Here is a 24,706-nt window from a genome sequence, read left to right as displayed (position 1 = left end):
ATTTTTTTAATTCTGTATTTAAATTTCATTTGAGGAGAAAAATAAAAAATAAAACCGAACCTACCAGACCCTGTTTGAAAAGTAATCACCCCTCTTTATCATAAACACTTGATTGCAGTTCTGTTAAGTGTGGCACAATTTTGTCACAGCAGTGAATACAACTAAGAAAAACAAACAAACACATTCAGTCCATTTTGTTTATAGCAGACAAAGCGTCAATGAAACAGATTTTACACAATCAACACAAGTTGTTAGAAAAAGTCTCAAATGTATTTTACAGTAAGTGCTTTCTGTCTTTGAGTCGACAGGAAGTTTACTTTATACAATACTGATTTTTTAACTCTGAACTGTAGTGGAAGAAGCTTTAAGTCAAGGAAGAAGATCCAGGGCTTCAGCAGGTCGGAAACGTTTACGAGCCGCACATCAGGCACTCGTCCTTGTTCTCCAGAGAGCACACCATGGCCGCCGTGTTGCGCTCTTTGATCTCCTGCTCCGAGGACGTGGCCGGCTGTGCCTCCTTCAGCTTCTCCTTGTTCAGGGTGAACTGGATGGGGTTGGCGGCAGGCTTGGTCCTCAGATAGTACATCCCAGTCTTCAGACCCTGCGGTGGGAGAAAGACGGAGTTATTTTAAACCCCAACATGTCTTCACGGTGAGGTTTCACTCCTCCTCGTGCAGCTCGACACTCACCTGCTTCCAGCCGTAGAAGTGCATGCTGGTCAGCTTGCCGTAGTTCGGCTCTGCTATGTGGATGTTCAGGGACTGGCTCTGGTCAATGTAGGCCCCACGGTCGGCGGCCATCTTGACTACAGTTTTTTGTGAGATCTCCCATACGGTTTTGTAGAGCTGCTTCAGATCATCTGGGATCTCATTGATGTTCTGTCAAAATTAAAAAAATAATAATTAAAACTAAAGTTTCAGGTTCAAACACAAAGGAGTAAAAACAAGAAGAAAAAAAAACCCCACCTGAGCTTAAAACATCTTAAACTTCTCAGCTGATGGTATTTGGGACACAGACCAGAATTTAGGGCTAATGTGATGCTTAAAACCATTTTCCATTCAATTTTATTTAAGTAGCACCAAATCACAACAACACTCATGTCACAGTGCTTTATTTTGTAAGCTAACGACAACAATTGAGAGAAAACGCCAACAGATGACCTAGCAAGCACTGCGTGACAGTGGGGAGGAAAAACTCCCCTTTAACAGGAAGAAACAATTTGCTGTGGAAACGAAATAGTTACAAAAATAATTGGACCATTTCAGAATGTTAGACTGAGATGACGGATTTCCTTCTTTGTGTTTTCACAGATTGCTTTGGATCCTCTAAATATTTGACTGTTCAGTGATTTACTTTGTGGCACCTAATCGAAATTAGTTTTTTAATTGATGAACTAGAAGACTAATTATTCAAGATGAAAGAGGATGAAAAACAGCAAAGAGATAGAGTATTGCCTAATTTCATTATGCTTTTTTTCAAGAGTCTTGAAGCTTTAAATGTATATATTTAAAAGCAGTTAAGTGGCATTTTATCTTTTCCTGTAAAGGAAATGTTTGGGAATCAATATTTTAGTCTACAGAATGAAGTTCACACCTAAGAAGCTGGAACCTAGAGATGTCTGTCATCTTTAATGGTTTTCCTCCCTGCTGATGATTACCTGGATGGAGCCATTGTTAGCGATCAGCTGGTTCTTCATCTCCTCATTCCACAGGCCCCTCTCTGTCAGGTCTTTGAGCAGGTGGGGGTTGACGATCTGAAACTCCCCCGAGAGCACCCGGCGGGTGTAGATGTTGCTTGTGTAGGCCTCGATGGACTCGTTGTTGCCCAGGATCTGGGCGGTGGAGGCCGTGGGCATTGGGGACAGCAGCAGGCTGTTCCTCACGCCATGTTTGGCGATCTTCTCCTTCAGCAGCTTCCAGTCCCACAGGTCCGTTGGCGTCTTCTCCCACATGTCGTACTGGAGAATGCCCTTACTCACCGGCGAGCCTTCGTACGTCTCATAGGTGCCGAGCTCGGCGGCCAGCTCGCAGCTCGCTTCCAAAGCGGCATAATACATAGTCTCAAAGATCTGGATGTTGAGCAGTTGAGCCTCGGGGCTTTCAAAGGGATAACGCATAAGGATGAAAGCATCAGCCAATCCCTGGACCCCGATTCCTATCGGCCTGTGGCGCATGTTCGACCTCCTGGCTTCTTCCACCGGGTAGTAGTTGATGTCGATAACCTTGTTCAAGTTCCTGACAATTACTTTGGTCACGGATGCCAATTTTTTAAAGTCATAAGTCCGCTCAGGGGTGACGTACATGTTGAGAGCGACAGAGGCCAGATTGCAAACCGCCACCTCGTCCTTGCTAGTGTACTCGACGATTTCCGTGCAGAGGTTGCTGCACTTGATGGTGCCCAGATTCTGCTGGTTGCTCTTCCTGTTGCAGGCATCTTTGTAGACCATGTACGGCGTCCCGGTTTCTGTCTGCGACTCGATGATTGCATACCATAGCTGCTGAGCCTTCACCACACGCTTCACCCTCCCCTCCTTCTCATATCTGGTGTAGAGTTCTTCAAACTCCTCCCCCCAGCACTCATCCAGCCCGGGGCAGTCGGCCGGACACATCAGGGACCAGTCTTCGTTGTTCTCCACCCGCTTCATGAAGAGGTCAGGGATCCACAGGGCGTAGAACAGGTCCCTGGCTCGCTGCTCCTCCTTTCCCGTGTTCTTCTTCAGCTCCAGGAAGTCAAACACATCGAAGTGCCAGGGCTCCAGGTACATGGCGAAGGCGCCGGGTCTTTTGTTGCCCCCCTGATCAACATAACGCGCTGTGTTGTTGTAAACCCTCAACATTGGGACGAGCCCGTTGGAACAGCCGTTGGTGCCGGCGATGTAGCTCCCCGTGGATCTAATGCAGCTGACTGCCACGCCAATCCCTCCAGCTGATTTGGAGATGAGGGCGCAATGCTTCAGCGTGTCGTAGATCCCCTCGATGCTGTCATCCTTCATGGCGAGCAGGAAGCAGCTGGACAGCTGCGGCCTGTTGGTTCCAGCATTGAAGAGGGTCGGGGAGGCGTGGGTGAACCACTTCTCTGACAGCAGGTTGTAGGTCTCGATGACTGCTTCGATATCCGTCCCGTGGATTCCCACAGCCACCCTCATGAGCATGTGCTGCGGACGCTCAGCTACTTTGCCATTGATCTTTAGCAGGTAGGAGCGCTCCAGAGTCTTGAAGCCAAAGAAGTTGTAGGAGAAATCTCTGTCATAGATTATGGCCGAGTTAAGGCGGTCTTTGTTTGCAAGAACAATGTCAAGTGTGTCTTTCGAAATCATGGAGGAGTGGCGTTTGTTCAGGGGGTTGATGTAGTTGTACAGGTCCTCCATGACGTCGCTGAACACCTTCTTCGTCTCTTTGTGCAAGTTAGAGACGGCGATGCGTGCTGCGAGGATGGCGTAGTCGGGGTACTTGGTTGTGAGAGTGGCAGCGATCTCCGCCGCCAGCGTGTCGAGCTCCACAGTGGTGACGCCGCTGTACAAACCCTGGATGACCTTCATCGTGATCTGGGCTGGGTCCACAAACTCCATGTTGAGTCCGTAGCAAAGCTTCTGGATGCGAGATGTGATTTTGTCGAACATGACGCGCTCTTGGCGTCCATCTGAAAAATAGAGAAACGCGTTTTTACTTCAGTGTAAATTAGCGGGCAAAGCTCAGGAGGTAGTAGCTTCACTTTCGCTAGAGCAGAGCATGAAATATGAAGTGTTGAAGGAAACAATTGTACGTGCCTATGAACTGGTACCTGAGGCCTACAGGCAGAAATTTAGGAACCACAAGAGTCCAGCAGTCAAACATATGTGGAGTTTGCACTAGGGCTGAACGATTATGGAAAATAATCTAATTGCGATTTTTTGCCCCAATATTGCGATTGCGATGCGATATGCGATTATTTTTTAAGGTCTTTGTCTTCTGTATTATTAAACAAAGACAAGCAATACATCATATAGTATGGCCAATACTATATTACATTAATTTTAAACTGTTCTTTCCTGGAAGACAGACCTCTGTTATGATGACATGAGGTGATGCATGAATTGATGACTGACATTTTTATTTAACTTCTTCAATCACAACAGTATATTTGAACATACACAATAGTTTATTTTTAGCTCACAAACATCTGAGCATAAAGTGCTGACAAGGAACCCTGGTGTAAACATTAAAATGAAAGTCAGTACAATGTGCAGATTGCAGAAATATACATAAAAAAAATCAGTGGCTTTACCACACTCAGTTTTTCGACATCTGTGAACTACTAGACAGTCATTCAATTAAAAAATAATATTAAATAAATAAAACTAATAAATAAAAAATACACACATCTTACTGATCTCTGCAGTCAGTAACATTACACATAAAGTGCAAACATAATAGCAATTGTATAAACACACACACAAACACGCCTTTAAAGTTTAAAGGCGTGAAATTGGACGGTCTAGTTCTGATTAGCGTCACCGCTGTCTCGGTGGAGTTTAATAAACTCGGCCGTCTGCTTCTTGCTATCTAAAATATAACCAGACACTGGTGTAAATTCTCGACTGTCTCATACTTCTGTTTAATAAGTTTTCTGTTTGACGTTTAGTCAGCTGTGTGAAAACCAAGGAGGAACCCACCCGGGGGATTAATAAAGTTTTATTTTATCTAATCTAATAACTTTAATCTCAGCCAAACCGATTTACTCACGAACAAACAAAACACTGAAAAAAGCCCAACAATAACATTTTTAGGTTGTCTAAGTGACTTATATATTACGTTTAACCCGAGCAGCGAAACTCCGCGGTGATCTGAAAATGATGTGCCGGGAGTTGTGCCGTTCTCGGCCGCATCAGTAACCCTCGAGCTCCCGGCTAGCTGTCGAGCTGGTGGGTAGCAGACGCCTCTGAAAACGTCGAAGCACTTTTGCAAATATGGGATATCTTGATAAACCGAGCAGATATTTGATGTTTACACAACTACTTTCTCGCCTGAAAATATGTTAAAAGTTTATTTTGTGACCCAGAAAGATTAGTATGAGTAATTTTAAAACTTAGTAGCGGCCGCCATTGCTGGAAACTGGAGTTTGGCTGGGCCGCGCTATGAATTCTGGGATATGGTAGTAATTTGGACAGCCTTCGGCGCGTCGCTGTGACGTAATCGGTCTACAAATGCGGCCTCAGGAGGATGCAGCCCATGAATTTGGACATGTCCAGAGTATAATCGCAGCCTTTGCGGTTAGAAAATTGCACTTGATCATGTCGCGATATTATCGCAAATGCGATATATCGTTCAGCCCTAGTTTGCACATGAAAAAGGGGCTCTTTTTGATAAGTGGTGTGCTGCTAACAGAGTTGGTGATGATTATGAGTCTCTGAGCGAGTTAATGCTACTGGAGGATTTAAAAAAAATTCACTACCTGAGAGAGTCATAATGTTCTTAAATGAACATACATGGCAAGTACGGCAGTATTGAACAACATCAGATTTCAGTCCTGGCCAGAAGAAATGTTTCAGAATTCTGCTGTAGGTCTTGTTAACCCCCAAATGTCCTGACCATGGATGGTCATGTGCTAAGGACAATACCTGGGTACGATAGGCAGTAGGTACAACCACCAAATTCAGGATTGGTTGTATTTTGTCAGCAGGTGGAACTTTGGCCTGAACCTTAGATCCAGAGATAAATGTGATCCCGTCACCAAAGGGATCTGACCTCATAAAGGAATCAACCAAGTCTGGGCCCTCATAACTACACAAGCTGGAAAAATGGCAGGCTGGTCTTGGGCTGAGTCAGAGTCCACAGCACCAATCACAGGACAGTTTATTTAAAAGGCAGAAAACTAAACCTGCTTGTTTCAGATAACAAGGGGCTACACTGAGGCTCAAAAAGGCATGAAGATGACAATCATATCTTTAGATGAAGCTCAACCCAAAAGTAAAGTTTCTTCCTATGATGCATTTAGTCTCTATTAATCGTTTTTCTTTGTGTTTTGTCATTAATCTTTTTTCTACACTCTTCTCTTGTTTAGTTGTTATTTTTTCCTCCCTCTGCTCCTTTTCCCTTCCATCTCCCCTCATCCTCCAACCAGTCGATGGCTGCCCCTCCCTGAACCCTCCTAACAGGAAAAGAACCGATTTCTCTTCTTGATGATTGGGAGTTCTTTCTCCCAATCATCGCCAAGACCTGCTCAACACTGTAAGGTTTGAACATTACAGTTCAGATCAAACTCTGAACACACTGTCAAAACTACCTTCAAAGAGGAGGTGTTGTAAGGGTTTATAGATCTTCTTTATGACGTTACACTGCGAGGCTATAAAAACTTTTGGCGCCTCTTTTAAGACAAAGACTAAGTCCATATTGTCAAACTACAACCGACCCCACCACCACCACTTAAACACGTTTAACCTCCACGTCAGGGGGACGGTGCAGCACTAACCAGCTCCTCACTAGTCCAGGTTAACCAGCCTGTCGCTAAATGATGTAACCCCACAGCAGACAGAATCACCGGTAACTCCACACGAAGCTAACCGAGGCCTGCTACAACATCGCAGCGCTCACCTCTTTTGATCACATGCATGTTGGCGGGCTCAGGCGTCTCTGTCTCAGGGACGGGGGTGTGAGCAGCTCTCCAGGTACAGTCGAAGCTGTTCGCGGGATCACAGCGAGCTGCTGGACACTAACTCGCCGACTGCTTGCTGTAGAAGCGCGCGAAAGAGCCCCAGAAAACCCGCTCACCTCCTATTTGTACGGAATGCGTCACCACGGAAGTGAAGAGATGGACAGGCATCTCGGCCAATCAACATCGCGGGACTTCAAATCTGGCGGGACAGAGAAGTGTGTCATAACAGTGGGTCAAAACACACAAAAAAGCAACTTTTACAGTCAAAGTAAACTATCCTGTTAACAGGAAAATGTCACATGTATGTGTACATGAGGTGTATTTGTCTGAAAAGGTTAAAAATTCCCGAGTTAGTACAGAAAAAATGGTGTGTTTGGGGTTTATTGTGCGTTTTCAGTTTGTATATATGTCTGTTTTGTTTTCAGAGGCAGGATTTTGGATCGTAAGAACACATATTATAGTGGTAATTTACAAAGAACCAAAGTATAAATAATAACTGCATGTCAAAGTATTATATTTGTGAATTACACGTTTCTGATGCATCAGTTTAAAAGGTTTGATTTAAACTTAAATCCTTAAAGAGTCAGAAGACTTAAAAATCCGGAGAAACAGTAATAAATAAAACATGTTTGCTTTGTCACAGCAAAGCACTGAAGTTTAATGTGCTGCAGAAGCAGTAGAAAATATACACTCAATGGCCACTTCATTGGGCACACCTACACCTGCACTAAGGCAGATAGAGTGAGGCTTCAGAGTGTAGTCAAGGCAGCACAGAAGATCATCGGCTGCCTTCTCCTCTCTCTGATGGACATTTATTCCTCCCACTGCCTCAACAGAGCAACAAACATCATCAAAGACAGCTCCCACCCTGGTTTCAACTTGTTCAACCTGCTTCCTCAGGGAAGCGCTACAGGTGCAATAGCACAAAGACCCACAGACTCAAGAACAGTTTCTTCCCAAAAGCCATAACCACCCTGAACTCACACATGCACTGATAAACACAGTTCACCCCCCATTCCAAGGATTTCCCTCTATAAACCATCACTGTGCAATAACCCAAACTGTATATACACAACACTATTTATTTACATATTGACTGATTTATTTATTTAATTTTATCAGATTGTATATTTGCACATTTTATATATTTTTTCTATAAATACTGTCCATTTGTATATAGTGTTGCAATAACTGTGCAGCACTATATACATGTTTGCACTGAGTAGGAGATGCTCTGTATCTCATTGTATGTCTGTATTGTGACAATAAAGGCATTGTATTCAATTCTATTCAACGGCTTATTGCAAATATCTAATTAGTCAATCACATGCCACCAACTCACTGCATTTAGGCATGTAGTCATGATCAATACAACCTGCTGAAATTCAAATTGATGCAGAAGAGCATCTCTGCATGTGCAAGATGAACTACAGCAGCAGATGACTGTAGGTCTGTCTACACTAGCAGATGAATGTGCCACCCCCCAACAAAAGGAGGGTGCCACTCCTGTCAGCTAAAAACAGGAAGCTGAAGCTTAGTGATACATATAATCCCTGAGATATTTTAATATAAGAAAAAGAACTGCAATCCTAACTGTATGTCTCAGTTTTACACGTTACATGTTAAAGAAATGCTGCTGTAGCAAATGAAAGAAATCTGACTCTTTAGGCTTAAACGGTAAGTAGTGAGTGTGTAAAATGACAGAAATCTATTACTTATTTACTTTGGTGGTAATGGCCACGGGGAATGTCTGTAAAACCTATGAAAATACAAATAAAAGTCCCAAATTAATGTTCTCCTTCAAATTTTCCAACACTTTCCAGGAAGCCGAATTGAAGTGTTTGGGTTAAGGGCAATCTGAAGGCAAGAACAAGAAGATGTACCTAACAAAGTGTTGTGTTGTTTACTGTAGTTCCTTTTGCGCTCCATAGGTGGCGATTACGTCTTTACCCCCCTACAGGCACCACAGAAGAAGAAGCAGTGCAGTTTTCAGTGGAGATGTCCCGTAAAGAGAAGGGGTTAAAATTAAACATTTTTAAAAGGAATAACGCGGCAGTGGAGTTATGATAAGCTTGCTTCGTTACTTCATTTTTGTAGTGTTTCTCTGATGTAGCTGTAAGTGGATTAAAACGAGTTTTACGACAGAAAGTGAGGCGTTACAGGCGGCAGTTTGTGTCTCTGTTGTAATTTATGATGGATTAAAAGCTCCACTGAACATCTCCAACATGTCCGGCGTGTCTTCGAGCTGCGGGGCCGCTGCGTCTAGGAGCTGCGACCCCCGGAGTCCGCCGAGCTGCAGCTAATGATGGGCTGCCGCTGTGCTGCAGGAGGGCAGCGTGCTGTGTCGGATGTCCCCCTCGGCTTTGCTTCTCAACAGCCTCCACTTCCTGTGTGACTCTCTCTCCTGCGCTGTTCTGCAAAGCCGGTTGTGACACGTAGCTGTAAGGACCGCCAGGAGCGGCTCTGCGCGTTCAGTCATGTCCAGGTCCGGCCGGAGGTTCAAGCCGCTCCAGCAGAGCAGCGGGGGCGGCGGCTCGCTGCCCGGCTGTGACCGGGTCCGGATGCCCCGGGCCCGGGTGCTGCTGTTCTGCCTCCTCGGTGTTCTGGTGCTGGCGGTGGTCCTGGGAGTGTACCTGTCCAACGACACCGTCACCGGACATGTGAGCCGCGTGCCAGCGGTGGATCTGAGCAGAGACAGGGTAAGAGCTGCGACAGGAAACAAACTGAAGCTGTGCACACAGCAGGACTGATTTAATCCCCACAGACGGTCATTATGACACCTCACTGCAACCAGACCTGTTCAGTCACAGCTGTGCTACGGGTTACTTCAGACCAGTACTCCAGGATAACTTAGCTTTTATAAGAATAACTCAAATACAGCATCGCAGTCATTCCAAATCTAAATGATCAGGATCTTAATACGAAAAATCTGGCTGATAACAGCGGCTACTGTGGAGTGAGGCAATGCAAAGTTTGAATCTGGGTTTGCAGCAGTGGAGCTGAATCATATAGTGCTGCAGAGCATCTGTAATCACGCAGATGAGCCCATAGTCATTTTTACATAACTCGGATCATGCTGAAGTAATTACTGAGCTTAAATTGAATCATTGTCTGCTTATAATAACTTTAAAGTGTATCTGTGAGCAAGCTGATGTTGGCATACATGCAAAACAAATAAAGAGCCAAAGTCATTTTATATATGAGCTAAATTTTTGTTTTTGTTTTTTTTTTTTTTTCTTTTTTTTTTATTACCAAAAATAGATTATTTTACTTTTATTTTAAATGAGCCAGGTAAAACATTAAAGCAGCAGGAGCCACTGTAACTATTAGAAACACAATCACACAGATAGATGCAGAAGTGAACACAGCACCAGATTATATGTTAAAAACAACAACAACAACAACATCAAAAACCCAACTAACTTTCAGTCAAACTTGACACCTGAAATTCACTCAGAGCTCTGAAACAGTTTCAGTTTAACCTAAAAATGAATCTTTTTGAATAGAATTACAGAGGCACTGTTCATTTTTAATGGGCAAAAGACTCGAGCTGTGAAAACATAATAATAATTTAACTTGCAAGGCCAAACCGATGTGAAGTCAGGCGTATAGTCTGCAGGTGTGATTCATGACGAGTCAGCAGTTTGGTGGGATACTGACACTCTCAGTGCAGTGGCTGATATCAACATAAAAACAGCCAGCTGTAACATGTAGCATGTCAGGTGTGACATGCTTAATGATGATTTTCAGGACGTCTTTATTCATCAGTGAGTGCGTGTCCCGTGTAGTACATTGATACGTCTTATATTGCTTGACTTGTGACCATTGCAAGACAATGCTGATTCTGTGTAGCAGTGTATCACGTAGCACGTTTGTGAATCTAAGCCCTTTGAGAGGAGTCATGTGGCCAAGAGTAGCATTTTCTCTATCCTGTAATATTGACTGAAAATGAAAACTACTATTATGTAGAGGCCTACTGCTGTTTCTTCTCCCTGCTGCTGCTGCAGTCCTGACTGGGAGGCTCTCATATGAACAAATTTCACTGATCTCACTCTCACTCTTTCTGATTCATATTAAAGTCAATTTATTTCACTTAGAAGTTCTTGCACGGATCTGCCCTTCGCCAACGATCAGCAATGCTACAATTTTATATCCCACGCTCAGTTGACGGGCAGCAGTTCCAAGCACCACTTTGAGAAGTCGACATCTGTTGTGATTAAACGTGCTACATAAATAAACTGACGACCTGTCTATTTAGACACTCGGCTCCATTAATAATGAGCGCCGCAGCAGCGCAGGTGTGCCACTGATCATGTTTCACTCTGCAGCTTTTACCTATCCTCATTTTACTTTACTCCTTAGTCATGGCAGTTTAGTTTGCGTTGCCCCAAATCAGAAATAAATTACAGATTCCTGCAAATAAAAAGGTGAACAGAGCTGCTCATAGCTTCTGATCAGCAGCCCAAACCCAAAGATGTTTAATTTACTTTCATATAACACAAACAAAATCATCTTACCTTCATGTTTATGATTTGGGATTTGAATGAAGCACAAAAAGAGCTGCAAGTTTTACAAACGTCACATATGCTCTTATGTTGTTAAGCACATACAGCTGTGGCCAGAAGTTTATTCTGACTCATCACGGGCATGACTGTCATGGTAATTTTCAGCTTTTAATAATTTCTTTGAATTGTTTTTTTAGCCGTGTTGAATGATTGTACAGCATACAACTTTTAATTAATTAAAAAACAAGAGTTGTGTGCACGAGCTCAAATATATACACACCCCATTGATATTTGGTTAAATGTACCATAGCAAGTTGCACCTCAATCGGACCATCACAACACTTCTGGTTGGATTTTGGTAGATTATATTTAAATTGTTTGGTTTCCTGGCTCAGATCACTGTCAGCTACCATGCCTCCATGGTTGACAGTAGGGCTGTTCGATATAACGAATATATATCAGATGACGATATCAAAACGTCTATGTTTCATTTTACGCTATCGTTTGTTTCGTGGTGTCGCAAAAATAAACTGCTTACGGCAATATTTTTTCATCGTTTTGATGGTCACTGTAGTGGCTATATTAATTTCTTAAAGTTCTCTCTTTCTCTTATATTTAATATAACCACACTACAGACGGACAAGCGCCTGTTTTTATGCGTTGTGGTTAGCAACAACGACGGTAACAGCATCGCGTGTCCGCTTGTTTATGTTCCACATAAACCTTTCACAATAAAGCTCAGGATCCTGTTGAGACTTTTCAAAATAAACTGAATCACGTGAAAGAGCAGATTATTTACGGATGAGAAGTAAAAGAGAGCCGTCAGGTGCTAAAAAATAAACCTTAGACTCAAACGTTAGAACAGGCTTTTCCCCGCAGCACGCTGTGTAATAAATACTCACAAAGAAAACGGCAGCTGTTACAACTTATGTCTAAAAATGTATAGTTTCATGCATCTGTTAAAAGACTCGACTCCAGCTTCATGACGCGCAGCTGGAAACACTTCCCGCAAGACAAGCTGCCCGAGAGTCACAGAATTTACAGAAAATGTTACATTTTTGTGATTTATATCGTTATCGGACGATAGAATTCTTATATCGGGATATGAGATTTTGGTCATATCGCACAGCCCTAGTTGACAGTTGCCACAGTGTTCTTAGGTTTGAAACCCTTTACCCAAATGTACCCTGGCAATTCTCAGTCCATGGCAATATCAAACTAAGTTCATTGTGGACAGTGACACTGTGGCTCTCTTCCACAGCATGTCTTTTATCCTGTCTTCCTTCTCCCACCCCAACCGGTTGCGGCAGATGGCCCCGCCCTTCCATGAGCCTGGTTCTGCTGGAGGTTTCTTCCTGTTAAAAGGGAGTTTTTCCTTCCCACTGTCGGCAAAGTGCTTGCTCATAGGGGGTCATATGATTGTTGGGTTTTTCTCTGTATGTATTATTCTAGGGTCTAACTTACAATATAAAGCACCTTTAGGTGACTGTTGTTATGAGTTGGCGCTATATAAAATCAATTGAATTGAATTGACACTGGCGTTCCAGCAGTTTACACTTATTCCTGAACATCTGAGGATGACAGTTTGAGTCTTCTTCCAGATTTTGGAAAAGTGGTGTGACATGAATAAACTGTTGATCTTGGACTCTGCAGTTGTTCAGAAATGGCTCCAAGAAACCTTCCCAGCTTATGTAAATCTACAGTTCTTTTGACTTTCCCATTATTCTGAATATTGGTCAGTACAACGATGAGTGCTGTCAAAAGCAATCTACCAGATGTAGTCAATCACAATCACTGAAGAAGTACACTGTGCATGTAAACATTTGACCACAACTGTATTTTTGGGGCCCTCCTAAGAGGTTTTGGCTTTCCACCGAAGAAAACCCATGAGGACTGTGCTAAAAACATTTTTTTTTTTTTTTTTTTTAGTAGGGGTTAATTTTTCTTTGGCTTAAATACAGTTTTCTGTAAAACATTGCCAAAAACAACAGGAAACTGCACAGACTTGTCCTTAGTAAGGTAATGCAGACTGTTTGCCTGAACTGTGTGTGGGCTAGTTTTGCTTTGGGGCATTGAACCTTCGATAGTCAAAGGAAAAAAAACATGTTGACAAAATAGTTAAATGGAGAAAAGGAGGTGTAATATAAACACTGGAGGAACTGAATGATCCTTTAAACCCATCAGAAAGGACGTGAACCTCTGGACCACGAACATGTGGAACGTCCCATGCTCGTGTTTACAGACTGTTCTTTTTTCCCTCTCCTCCAGCTGTCCCACAAACCCAGTAAGTGCTCTCCAGCTCAGATCCGCCGTCTGGCCTCTCAGGTGGACGGCACTCGCCTGTGGGAGGCTCACCTGCGGCCCATCCTGATAGAGCGCCTCCCAGGCACGCAGGGCAGCCTGTCTGTACAGCAGGTGGGTGTAAATATATATAGCTTCCTCACTTTTACACATTCCCCCCTCATCATTAACTCCCTGCTCCACTTCAGCACATCACCTCCACCCTGTCCTCGCTGTCTGCTGGCTGGTCCATAGACCTGGACTCGTTCCAGTCCCCTACGCCTCGAGGCCAGGTCACTTTCACCAACGTCGTGGCCACTCTGGACCCTTCGGCACCTCGACGGCTGCTCCTGGCCTGCCACTATGACTCCAAGGTGCTGCCTCCAGACCCGCGAGCCCCGGAGAAGGTGTTCCTGGGGGCCAGCGATTCTGCAGTGCCCTGCGCTATGATCCTGGAGCTCGCCACCTCTCTGGATGCTCAGCTTAGGTCATTCAAACAGCAGGTGGGTTTTGTGTTGGCTGAATTTAAGCAACAGACAAAGCAGATGCTGACAGATGTGGTTCCCGCTCACGATGAAAAGTAAAGGGCTGAGATGCTGACGAGAGTCTTTCTTATTGTGTTGTTTCATCCCTCTGCTTCTGAGGCCGCAGTACTGGGGAGAAAATGCTGACTCGAGCACTATCTCTCCAGAGGGCTGTGATTTATGTAGTTACCGTAGAAACACACACTGCAACAGCACTGCAGAAAGAGAAACTCAAGCCCTGCTTTTTTTCCCCCTCACAAATTTGATTACCTCTGCTTTCTATGTTTTTCCTCTCAGAAACTTCCCGTAACTCTCCAGCTTGTGTTTTTCGACGGCGAGGAGTCATTTGAAGAATGGACCGCCACCGACTCACTGTACGGCTCGCGCCACCTGGCCGAGCGCATGGCCAACACGCCCCACCCGGCAGCCTCCTCGCACGCCAGCATGCTTCAGGCACTGGTGAGGAAGCTGCAAGCAGAAATATGTTTCCTCTGTGGTCACACTTACTTCCTGAACCAGACGCGCTCCACGCTGTCCTTCAGTTTGCACAGCTTGACTCCAGCCACGCTTTGGTCAGTCAAATCTGAAAAAGTTTCCACCTCAGACTCAGCTTCATACTTACATCTACAGGCTCTTAAGGAGAATAATGAGCCTTTTTAAGTCAGTAAATATTCATAATATGAAGGTAAAATGTGCATAAACTCATTTAAAAAACATTTTTGCACACAAAGGTCATGAGAAAGGATTATGAGAAGGTCAGGTGAGAGTGTCATGGAGTGACCCTTTGACTTACATTAACATTTAAATTACTCTGATTAAGACAAATGCCAGCTCCCGTCTCTCTAACTTCATCTCTGCAGGATCTCTTCGTGCTGCTCGACCTACTCGGTGGTCCCGATCCGCTGATTGCGAATCACTTCGATAACACTGCACGCTGGTTTGACCGCCTGATTGCTGCAGGTAAGCGTCCGCCGTAACTCCTCCACCAATGCTTGAATCCCTCCTGAACACTTGTAGACCCGATCTCTGCCTCCTCCTCCACCTTCAGAAAAGCGGCTCCATCGACAGGGTCTCCTGACGTCTCACCCCTCAGAGCAGACCTACTTCAGGAAGGATGTGTATCTCGGACCCGTGCAGGACGACCACATCCCCTTCCTTCACAAGGGTAGGTGGGAACCAGGAGTGTAGCCTGTATACCCACCCCCTGACCCCTGCAGCTGGAGGTCATCCCTCAGAGTTATTATAGTCGAAGCAAGCCACAAGACACTTCGATTAGGACTGCAGCAGCGATGCTTTCCATGAACAAAGACACTGGCAGTCCTGTACCGGTGTATTTGAATGTTTCTTTGCCTCGCTCGTGTAATTACAGTCAATCCGCAAGGGTTAAAATTTAAGAAGTTCAAAACAGGTATTGAACCTTTTAAGCTCAGTACTGTAGCACATGTCTGCCTCCAGGGATTTATCTCCTTAAAGAAGAGAAGTCACTTTCTTTAACCCATGCTCAGTCATCATACCTGCCTTCGTGTCTCTGTACAGGCGTCCCCGTGCTGCATGTCATCGCCACTCCCTTCCCACAGTTCTGGCACACACTGGAGGACACGGAGGAGAACATGCACCGCCCGACGGTGGAGAACCTGACGAAGGTCATGGCTGTGTTTGTGGCGGAGTACCTGGGCCTCTGAGCGCTGAACATAGATAGCAACGGTCCGAACAGGACTGGCGATAAACAGCGACGTGAGGAAGAGGAGAGCCTGGTGAAATTAAATAAACTGGAATCTGAACTTTACCAAAGACGTGTATCTGCTGGGCAGTCCTCGGGTTCACGTGGACAACGAATTGGACACAGCTGAGCAAAGTGTGTGAAGTGGATGGTTAAAACTTTATTACTAATACACATGCTGGGGAGCATCATACCTGAGAAGCAGCTGGGAAATGTGTCTGTGACTCTATATTAATGTTTTTGTTCTGTTCCTGTGAAAGAAAAAAAGCCTTATTAGCCTTATTGATGATTTAGCCTGTTAATAAGAGATGGAGATGCTCTTCGTCTTCTTGAGAGGGACCTGTTGTGCTCGTTTTCAGCTCCGAGATTTTTCTCTCAGACTCTGCTCAAGTAGTTTTGCATGATTTACTGATCACATGCAGCCTGAAACAAGCCTCTCCTTTTAAACTGAGCTCATTTTGATTGGCTGCCCATCATAAATAATAGAATATCTGCTCTCAGTGACATCATTCAGAGCCAAGTGTAGAAAAAAAACTGTGAAAAAGCGCATTTAGAGCACTCTCAAGCTTGAGCTTTGGCCATATGTAATAGGAGCATCCACAACTGTAGCCGTTTATGTATACATATGAAAGGAAACCAGCAAAAGCACGACGGGTCCCCCTTTAAGAACAACCTGTGACGAGCGCTGCTGCTGAGGACGCTTTTCGTAGTTTATCTGTGAGTACCTTCTCCTGACTTTACCTTCACATCAGTGAAGATCCTCATGGCCTTGGCTGTTATGAAGTGCCAGCAAGATGAAAATCATGAAGATGTTACTATGGTAAAAGATCACACCGCAGTGATTGTGAAATTATTTTATTCAGGTTCTCTTACAGTTTCAAGACATTTCAGGAAGTCGTAAACACTGAAAACGCTGTCTCCTGGTTCAGTGTGTAACCTTTGGGTATGATACATGTGGGTGCAGTTTACCAGCATGTACCCTTTAATAAAAATAATTCCCTGATCGTTATAAATGTTTTGATTTCATCTGTGAATGCAGTGTGGAGATGCACCTTTATGCCACACCTGTGATCCAGTCTGTTGGCTTTAATCTCCAGACGTCTGATGTCTGTCTTGTGTGATATTCTGTAAACGTTTAAGTCTCTGTAGGGGATCTGCTAGGTCTTGTTTTGGTAATAAACTTTCAATGACAACAGAAATTATGATGATCTATCAACCACTGGACAGCTTAAACATCTTGATGCCCTCCACATGTGTGGTGCAGTGGAGGAGGCAGTGGATGGAAAAGGGGTGGAGGTGGTTCGCTGCAGCACTGGGGACTGCCTGGAGGTGAAAGGTCGTTGTCAGAGGATGGGTAGGCTTGTTCTGAAGGTCCTCGAGAGCCTGTCTGAAAACTGAAGGATCATGAGATTTAGAAAAAAGTACAGATTAATGTCTTACTGTAGCCACAAGGTGGTGCTATTATGCAAAATTCAACGCGTGCGCCACAGTGATAAATTCTATTTACGGCATGCCAGATTAAAGTCTCCTTAAAGCGTTTTGTAGAAAGTACAACCCAGTTAAATGCTTCGCTTCACATAGATGTTTTTTTTTCTAGTTTTAACAGGGGAAAAAATCGTTCAGCCATTCGCTTGTTTTTCCCCCACAACGTTGACTCGAACTTTCAGAATTATCAGTGAACCCTATCACTATGTGCATGAAATGCATATTAACTAAAATACCAGTTTCTTTAAACTGATATGTACTGCTTATGTAATTTAGTTTGGTGATAGAAAAAAAAGCTACTGGAAAAAAGGAGGAACTATTTTATGCCCGACTATAAGGTAAGAGAATCGAGTTAGCTTATGGTGGCAATGTTTTAAAATCACTCGGCGATTTTTTAAAAATCGGTTTCTTAACGAAAAGTATAAAATCAATGATTTCTGTAAAGACCCTATTCTATTCAATTTTAAGTTAAAGGTATGAGTAGGTGATTTTTTTTTAGTCATTAATTTAAATTATTACAGAAATCACAAATCCCGATTTTTATTGCTTAATGCTAAACGCCAACGGTTTGTTTATTCGGTGTATCCATTCGCTTTCTGTGGGCCACTGATGGCGCCTTCCATTAGCAGTCGCAATCCGGTTGTTCAGTCTGACGTCACTAGCCGTGTCTGGGTCTAAACTCCGCTGCAGGTCCATATATCAAACGATCACTATGGCATTACTGAGAGTTGAAAAACTGTCTAAAGTATTTCATCTTTAATAAAATGATCAGCCTTCTCCTCTACCAGGTGTAACAATTGAGTTTAACATCCAGGCATCCATGAAAACGGAATTTATGACATTTAACGGAGTTAGAAGTTAGCAGGGAGTTAGCTCGCTAGCTTCTATCTAAATACAATATAGCATGTCCTGACTGCGGGGTTTTGGAAACAAATTCAAACGTACAGCTCTGCTATCACTTCCAGCATAAATGAAGACAGAAAACTAAACAGCAGTGACGTTTGTAGGGTTACTGAAGTTGGGCTAGCTGGTATATAATGATGTGCTACGTGACCGCTAGCGACACAGCTATGTTAGCATAATATAAACAAGCTAACTTTTTTTCCACTCGATAAAAGTTAATGTGAGTGTTCTCGGTGGTCAGGAACAAATGTAATCGCATGGCAGGATGCTGTAAAAGGACCAAACTTCAGCCAGGAGAACAACTGAGATAATCCATCCACAATACGAGGTTAGTCATTCATATACTGCTGCATGGGCTGGGCTGTAGTTACATCGTAAGGTTTTAAAAACTGAGCTTAAATAAATGATTAGCGGTAATAAAAGCCGAGGGAGGTCAACAGTGGTCGCTGACTGTTTTAGGAGCTTTTTGAGATCAAATAGAAGAAAATACATAACATTAAACATGTTAACAACACAAAAGCCATATTAAACGCAGACTACTTTAGACCCGGAAGTAGGATTCGTCGCGTCATCACTGAACAACCGGATAGCTAGGTTTCATTTGACGTAGACGTGACGTCGACGTAAAGCGCGAAATTTGACTGGCGGTCGGAAGTGAAAAAGATAAGCGCAAAATCACAGACAGACAGTACGCAAAATGCCTATGTCCTGTTGTGTTTACGGATGCTCCAGTAGGTCGACCAGAGAAACTGATAAACGGTATTTTAGGGTACCAAAAATAGCCCAACGAAGAGGAGAAAAATGGAAAATTCTAACCGAAAAACGTAGGAAAAAATGGATTTTAAATTTACGTTTACAGTCGGGAGGAGCAGAGTCTGCCAATGCCCGTGTCTGCAGCGACCACTTCGTCAGAGGTAATGTTATGTTTGCAAACGAACTTATTAGCATTAGGTTGTCGTTAAATTCTCGTTTACTTAGTGCTTTTAAGTTAGTAGTCTAATATTGACTTGATTGGGACTATAGGCTGCCCAAGTGCTTTGGATGACGAAGAGTCGGAGGACTGGGCTCCGACGGTCAATCTCGGCTACGAACGAAAACCCAGATCGGAATCAGTTCTCAAACGAGAGAAAAGAATGAAGCTTAAGGCAGAACAGCATCGATGTGCAGAGGCGATTTTGGATATGCAACAGACGGCTGAGAGCCCGGATTTGAGCCTAGTGACAGTGGAGAACAGGCTACTAACCCTGCCATACAATTGCAATGAGCTGCAATCACTTCTCCATCCTCCTTTGCAATTACCCAAGTCTTCAGAGGTGTCTCGTTAGACCGCTGAGAATGGTTTACCTTGAAACAAACAACTGTCACTCTAACGAAGTCCTAAGGATGTGGCATGTTTGTTGACGTTAAAGCCGCTACCGCTAACTGTTAGCGTGTTTAAGATAAAGCAATATAAGAACAAACACTCACCCTTGCAAACACCAAACTAAAGTTGCACAATAGCTGCTCTCCTGACTCTCCACAGTGTCCTCCATGTTTACTTCCGCCCTCCACTCAAAAATCGCGCTGCCTCCGCACGTCATCAGAACCACGTGACCGCAACCCAACTATTTCCCTGTTCCCAGTCAGACGTTTCACCTGCAACATACACTCAAGTCTAACCTCCAATTTGACAAATCGGAGAAGCCCCAAAGCCCAAACTACGATTTAGCAATCCAGGATGGCAGCAGTGCGCTTAAACATAAGTAAAACTGCGTTTTCTTTCCTGTTTTTCGTACGTCGCTCCCAGCTCCGACTTTCGAGGTAACTAGACGCGTTCATCACTTTTTATTATTAGTATTAGTTTACATGGGGGTTCTTTGAATGATAAGAGGACAGCAGTTCAGCTTACAGCGACCTGGTGCCCTTCACTGACCCGGTAAACTCCGCTATGCGGTCCCTCTGCCGGCGGTTCTTGAACCAGTTGCTGACCTGGATGGCGGTGAGGCCGGTGGCTGCTGCTAGCTCCCGCTTTTCTCGGGTGGAGGGATACGGCTTACGGCGGTACCACTCCCTGAGGATACTCCGAGATTTTTCCTGTTTGCAGTTAAATAAAATAAATAGTGAAATCTGGACATTATTATCAGAAGATATGTGAGCGATCCAGAAACTGTAATAGCATCTCTTATTAGCTGACGGGCCATGTGCATCTCTGTGTCAGGTCTTTTTCCTATTTCTTACATACATGACTTTTAGATACCTTCCTTCTACTGAGATTTGTTTTTGTCTTCACATTTTCAGTTTCCTCATTTTTTAAAGCACACATTGCACACCCCTGCTGAGCTAAACCTTTCGACTAATTGCAAAAAACCCCCAAACCTTTTATGCCTGTCAAACTATTATCTTTGGCATTTCTCATAGACTGAACTAGATTGAAGTGCCTAAAGATACCCCTTGTAGACTGCACTGGTCCATCCTTGAGTTAGGTCAGTGTTAACTGGTTCCAAATAACTAACCATCCATTCTCTTCCACTTATCCTTGTCAGGGTAGCAGGAGGGCTGGAGCCTATCCCAGCTATCACAGAACAAGAGGCAGTTCACCCTGGACAATTTGCCTAACCCCACTAACTGCATGTCTTTGGACTATGGGAGGAAATCGGAGTACCCAGAGAGATGTTCAATCTCTTCTTGCTGTCAGGCAACAGTGCTAACCAGCACGCCACCGTGCCGCTTTCTGAATAACTAACGAACACATTTTTTTTAAAAACAAAACCCATTCCTCTGAAAATATTTTTAATCCTTGTAGCTGACCTAAGTGAAACAGCAGCCAGTGTCCAAAGAAAGACTTTGAAAAAGCTTCAGAAAACCTAGAGAACTATTAGTCAAGACCACTTTAAAAATTACAAGTTCTACTCCTTAGAAGCAAAATATAAAGAAATTAGGGTGGCTCGAGATTTGCATAGCACTGTATTTTAAGCCGAAATACAATGGCATAGATGCAGCATGCTCCATAGAAATGCTTAAATTAAGTATGTGAGTAAAATACCAAGTTACATCCCACTGGTCCTATAATGCTCTGAACCAATAGTTTAAGATTAATAATACTCTTTACTCACAAAAGCAGGGTGGGACAGTTTATATTTACATATAATTAGATTCATTACTATAAAAATACTTGAAAGATAATGTTTTATGCAAAGCACAAAAATATAAATTATATATTTATGCTATAGAGGTCACATACTGTATTAAAGATGCAGTATTCCTCAGATGTGATAGTACACGACTTGTACATAGTAGTATTAGTAGCCCACAAGTACACTATGCTCCACTTCAATCAGTGCCAGTACACTACTTGATTAAATGCAGCTCACACTTCAGTTACTTAAAAACATGCAGTTTTAGTGTTTGCCTACCTTGAAGCAGTAACTGGTCTCCTCTCCGTCCCAGATGGTGTTTGGTAGAGGAAATTTTCTCCTCACGCGGTACTTCCCCACAGCTCCCAGGGGTCGGCCCCTCTGCCTCTCCGCTTCTATGTAGTGGGCTTGCAGCCAGAGCTGCTGCAGGAGCGGGTGGCTGCGTGCAGAGAAGGGGAAGCCCTCCAGCAGGGTGTAGAGGTCTGAGAAGCGCCCTTGGTGAAAGGCCACCGCGGCTTTGGCTTTTAGCACGCTCTCAAGCTCCCCGGGGCACGAGGAGGAGGAAGCAGGAGGAAGAGTGCGGAGGAAGCTGGCGAGACGATCTATGCAGCCGCTCTGCAGCAGGACCTCGCACACGCAGGTGACCTGCTCTGCTGTGAAGATCATAGCTGCATGGACGGGTCCTGAGGCGCGAGGTGAAAATATCTTCTCAGGAGAGCGCCAAAGCCTTCCCTCTATGCCCTTGTGTGTGTGGATGAACAAAAACTAAGTAAACTGCATGTGTGTGTAGCATTACTCATCATACCGCGGCACAGGTAACCTGAGACCATCAGGGCTATCATAACACACCATGCATCCCCTCCTTCTCTTGTACAAACACATGCATGCACAAGCTCACACACATTTTGGTCTGACTTGCACGCAGAGTCAGAGCACGATGGTTTCTCAGTAAAAGAATACATTTGAATAAAATTTTCTTGCCAAATTAGAAGCAAAGGTTGTCACCCCCCCTCACTCGCAATAATCTACAGTTCCAAAGTGTGGCGCATGAGGACATCCACAATAATCACAGTCTTTTCTGTAAATGTAGTTTATTACAGTATCATGTAATATAAAAAATAGAATGCATTTGAGTACAAAAATGAGAAGACGAGGCACAAATGATCCCTTTGAAAACTCAGAAACAAAAACAAAGCAAAAACACACGACATCTTTGGTTAAGTCTGGAGTCATGAATGTTACACGTCAGGCTGGAGAGTGAAAACCAATCCAGGAACATGTGTGCGTAAGCCATGCAGGCTTTAATGTCAACATACTTTGGTAAGAAATGGCTAATATGAACAAACACAATGAAAACATTTTCCTTTACCCCCCCCCAAACAAATTTAAACACTCAGCTAAATTCAGGTTGATTTGTCCAAGCTAATGTCCTGGAAGCTGAGCTTGGAAAACCTCACGTTACAGCGTGAATTGATAATGAACATTTCCTATCCACAGCTTCTCCTCGAGGACTGTTTTAAAAACTACTAACTGATTGATGCATGCCTTAAATAGATTAAATGAGACCAACAAACACACACACATTAATGTAACTATACGTGTTTTTCTGATTTTTTTTGTACCATAATTGGCCAAAGGTTTGACCGCTTACCTGTGTTATGACAACAGAAAGGTCACACAGCTTTGATCGAGCTGTACTCAAAAATTTAACAATATCTCAAAAACACGAACCACAACTTCCTGATTAATCTTCTTGGCTCCTTATCTTTCTGTGTCACTCTTACTAAGAGACTGTGAAATGAGTCCGACCGCTGTCATAACACCGTGGCAGCGCAGCGTAAACAATATGTGAATGAAATGTGCAAAATATACAACAACAACAAAATAAAAAACACAACTGAGCTATGACCACACAACCAAAAAAAGAAAAGACACGTTTGTGTATCACTGAACAAACTCATTCATAAACGTAGACACAAAAGAATCCATATGAAGTGAATCCAGGTATTTGGTTGAGTACATAGCAAATATATATATAGCACGTTTTAGTCAGAACATCAATAACATCAAACGTGTGAGCTTTAAAATAAGGCACTTATAAGTATTAACATGCTGAGATGTTAACAGGAAACATCGCAACATGTTTTAGTGTAATGCTCTGCTGTGCTTCCTTTTAAAAGCTCAGCACAGCTTCTTTTTATCTCCCAAGAGTACTGGCTTTAAAAAAAATTACACTCAGCCACTGTGCGACATAGTGTCTTATGAAGAACTAAACATGCATTGCATAGAGTATAAACCCTTTTATTTCCTCCTGTTCTATATATAGGTTTGTTTGTTTTTTTAAACAAAGGTCAGGCAGTGCTGAATCCTGGAAACTGCAGACAGTTCAATGATAAAAACAACACTACTAACGTGTGGTAATAAAATACTGTCATATAGCCCTTTCAGCTATGATCTAATGTTTGTGTAGATTATAATATTCGCTATATTCCTGGTCAAACTCGTTGCAACTGGGCAACAGATTCAGCCATGCTTGCCCTTAATCACCGACTGTGTTCATAGACTTAACTGACAGAACTGGTGATGTCGATGTTCGGTGGTCAGATGTTCGGAGGGTGACATCCTGCAGGGTGGGATGAGAATCCGAACCTCTAAGTTAAAAACAAAAGTCTCCACTGTGGGTTTAGGGTGAGTTTGTGTTGTTGCTACAAGTAGCTACTCCCTTATTCACTAGGGATTGGGAAGATTTTTTATGCTGGATGCTCTTCCTGACGCAACCCCGAAAGGGATTTGGGTCTCCACCCAGAATCGAGGATCGTTTATTTGTTAGGTGAACCTGTTACACATGTAGGAGTTAAATTATCCTGACGAAAGTGTGGAAGAGGACTGGTGGATGGTGAAAATATGGTGGACTGGTGTGGCGCGAGCAGTTAGGCAGATGATCCAGTTGTTTTGAAGAGAGGTGAGTCCGACTGTTCTGTACACTCCTACTCTACACTGTGAGGAATTAAATATTAGGGATACTTGGGGTGGTAACTGGAAGAATAAGACCATGAGATGCAAGTCAGATTCTTCAAAGTTGGAGACAAAGTGAGAAGGAGCTCAGAGGAGAGCCGCTGCCCTTCTGCTTTAAAAAGAACCAGCTGAAGTGGTTCAGGGATCCGACCAGGACGACTCCACGATTGATCACTGGAAACAGTGTGCTGTTGTTGCTGGCTTGGGAATGTCTTGGTTTCCTCCTGGAAGAACTGAAGTTGATAGCTGCTTAGGCTACCTTCTACTATGACCTGGTCCAGGATGAGTGGGAGATGATGGATGAAGGGATATTGCTGGAGTGTTGGCAGAATATATTCAGGCTGAATTCAGGACAGGGAGGGAACCATTTAAAGATTTTTCCCTTTTGAACAGTGTATCACTGTTGTGGATCTATATCAGAAACCCAGACGTAGTAGAGCTGAGTTAGTCCACAAAACCACAAGAAGGATCCATGACCCCTGACCCCATGACTCACAAGTCTTGGTCTAACATCAAGACTTGTGAGTCAAG

At 43.6% G+C, this 24,706-nt stretch overlaps 3 protein-coding genes across 4 annotated transcripts; 1 reads left to right on the top strand and 2 right to left on the bottom strand.

Moving 5' to 3' along the window:
* Positions 1–183: 183 nt before the first annotated feature.
* Positions 184–6,756, bottom strand: LOC308400816 (ribonucleoside-diphosphate reductase large subunit). The gene is made up of 4 exons (XM_080888796.1): positions 6,570–6,756; positions 1,658–3,639; positions 690–878; positions 184–601 (listed from the first exon to the last, which is right to left on the bottom strand). The coding sequence occupies exons 1-4, from the start codon at positions 6,586–6,588 to the stop codon at positions 410–412; spliced, it is 2,382 nt and encodes a 793-aa protein (XP_080744922.1). The 5' UTR covers positions 6,589–6,756; the 3' UTR covers positions 184–409.
* Positions 6,757–8,578: 1,822 nt separating this feature from the next.
* qpctla (glutaminyl-peptide cyclotransferase-like a) lies at positions 8,579–16,663 on the top strand. The gene is made up of 7 exons (XM_080888797.1): positions 8,579–9,329; positions 13,404–13,550; positions 13,625–13,918; positions 14,237–14,398; positions 14,800–14,899; positions 14,988–15,104; positions 15,476–16,663. Exons 1-7 carry the CDS (start codon positions 9,108–9,110, stop codon positions 15,619–15,621), a joined length of 1,188 nt encoding a protein of 395 aa, XP_080744923.1. The 5' UTR covers positions 8,579–9,107; the 3' UTR covers positions 15,622–16,663.
* A 146-nt stretch (positions 16,664–16,809) lies between these two features.
* six9 (SIX homeobox 9) lies at positions 16,810–24,604 on the bottom strand. 2 transcript variants are annotated; one of them, XM_080888800.1, is made up of 3 exons: positions 21,440–24,604; positions 19,960–20,120; positions 16,810–17,053 (listed from the first exon to the last, which is right to left on the bottom strand). In XM_080888800.1, exons 1-3 carry the CDS (start codon positions 21,824–21,826, stop codon positions 16,888–16,890), a joined length of 714 nt encoding a protein of 237 aa, XP_080744926.1. In that variant the 5' UTR covers positions 21,827–24,604; the 3' UTR covers positions 16,810–16,887. The 2 variants fall into 2 exon arrangements, 1 of the variants encoding a protein (XP_080744926.1); XR_013972423.1 differs by lacking the exons at positions 19,960–20,120; positions 21,440–24,604 and adding an exon at positions 19,515–19,648 and having other exon boundaries at positions 16,915–17,053.
* Between the last annotated feature and the right edge of the window lie 102 nt (positions 24,605–24,706).

The sequence above is a fragment of the Rhamphochromis sp. 'chilingali' genome, assembly GCF_963969265.1.
Source record: "Rhamphochromis sp. 'chilingali' genome assembly, chromosome: 8".
Taxonomy (NCBI): domain Eukaryota; kingdom Metazoa; phylum Chordata; class Actinopteri; order Cichliformes; family Cichlidae; genus Rhamphochromis; species Rhamphochromis sp. 'chilingali'.
Note: the sequence above shows the minus strand (reverse complement) of the source record. Positions and strands in the feature narration are given on the sequence as shown.

Bases quoted from the DNA above. Each gene is read 5' to 3' on its own strand.
- LOC308400816 (XM_080888796.1), bottom strand. The intron at 879-1,657 runs GTAATCATCAGC...TAATTTTGACAG, and splicing joins CTAACAATGGCTCCATCCAG to AACATCAATGAGATCCCAGA. The intron at 602-689 runs GTGAGTGTCGAG...CTCCCACCGCAG, and splicing joins ACTTCTACGGCTGGAAGCAG to GGTCTGAAGACTGGGATGTA.
- qpctla (XM_080888797.1), top strand. From the start codon at position 9,108: ATGTCCAGGTCCGGCCGGAGGTTCAAGCCGCTCCAGCAGAGCAGCGGG. The intron at 14,900-14,987 runs GTAAGCGTCCGC...CTCCACCTTCAG, and splicing joins TGACCGCCTGATTGCTGCAG to AAAAGCGGCTCCATCGACAG. The intron at 15,105-15,475 runs GTAGGTGGGAAC...GTCTCTGTACAG, and splicing joins CATCCCCTTCCTTCACAAGG to GCGTCCCCGTGCTGCATGTC.
- six9 (XM_080888800.1), bottom strand. From the start codon at position 21,826: ATGATCTTCACAGCAGAGCAGGTCACCTGCGTGTGCGAGGTCCTGCTG. The intron at 20,121-21,439 runs GTAGGCAAACAC...AACTGCAAACAG, and splicing joins AGACCAGTTACTGCTTCAAG to GAAAAATCTCGGAGTATCCT. The intron at 17,054-19,959 runs GTCAGTGAAGGG...ATGATCCTTCAG, and splicing joins CGCATAGCGGAGTTTACCGG to TTTTCAGACAGGCTCTCGAG.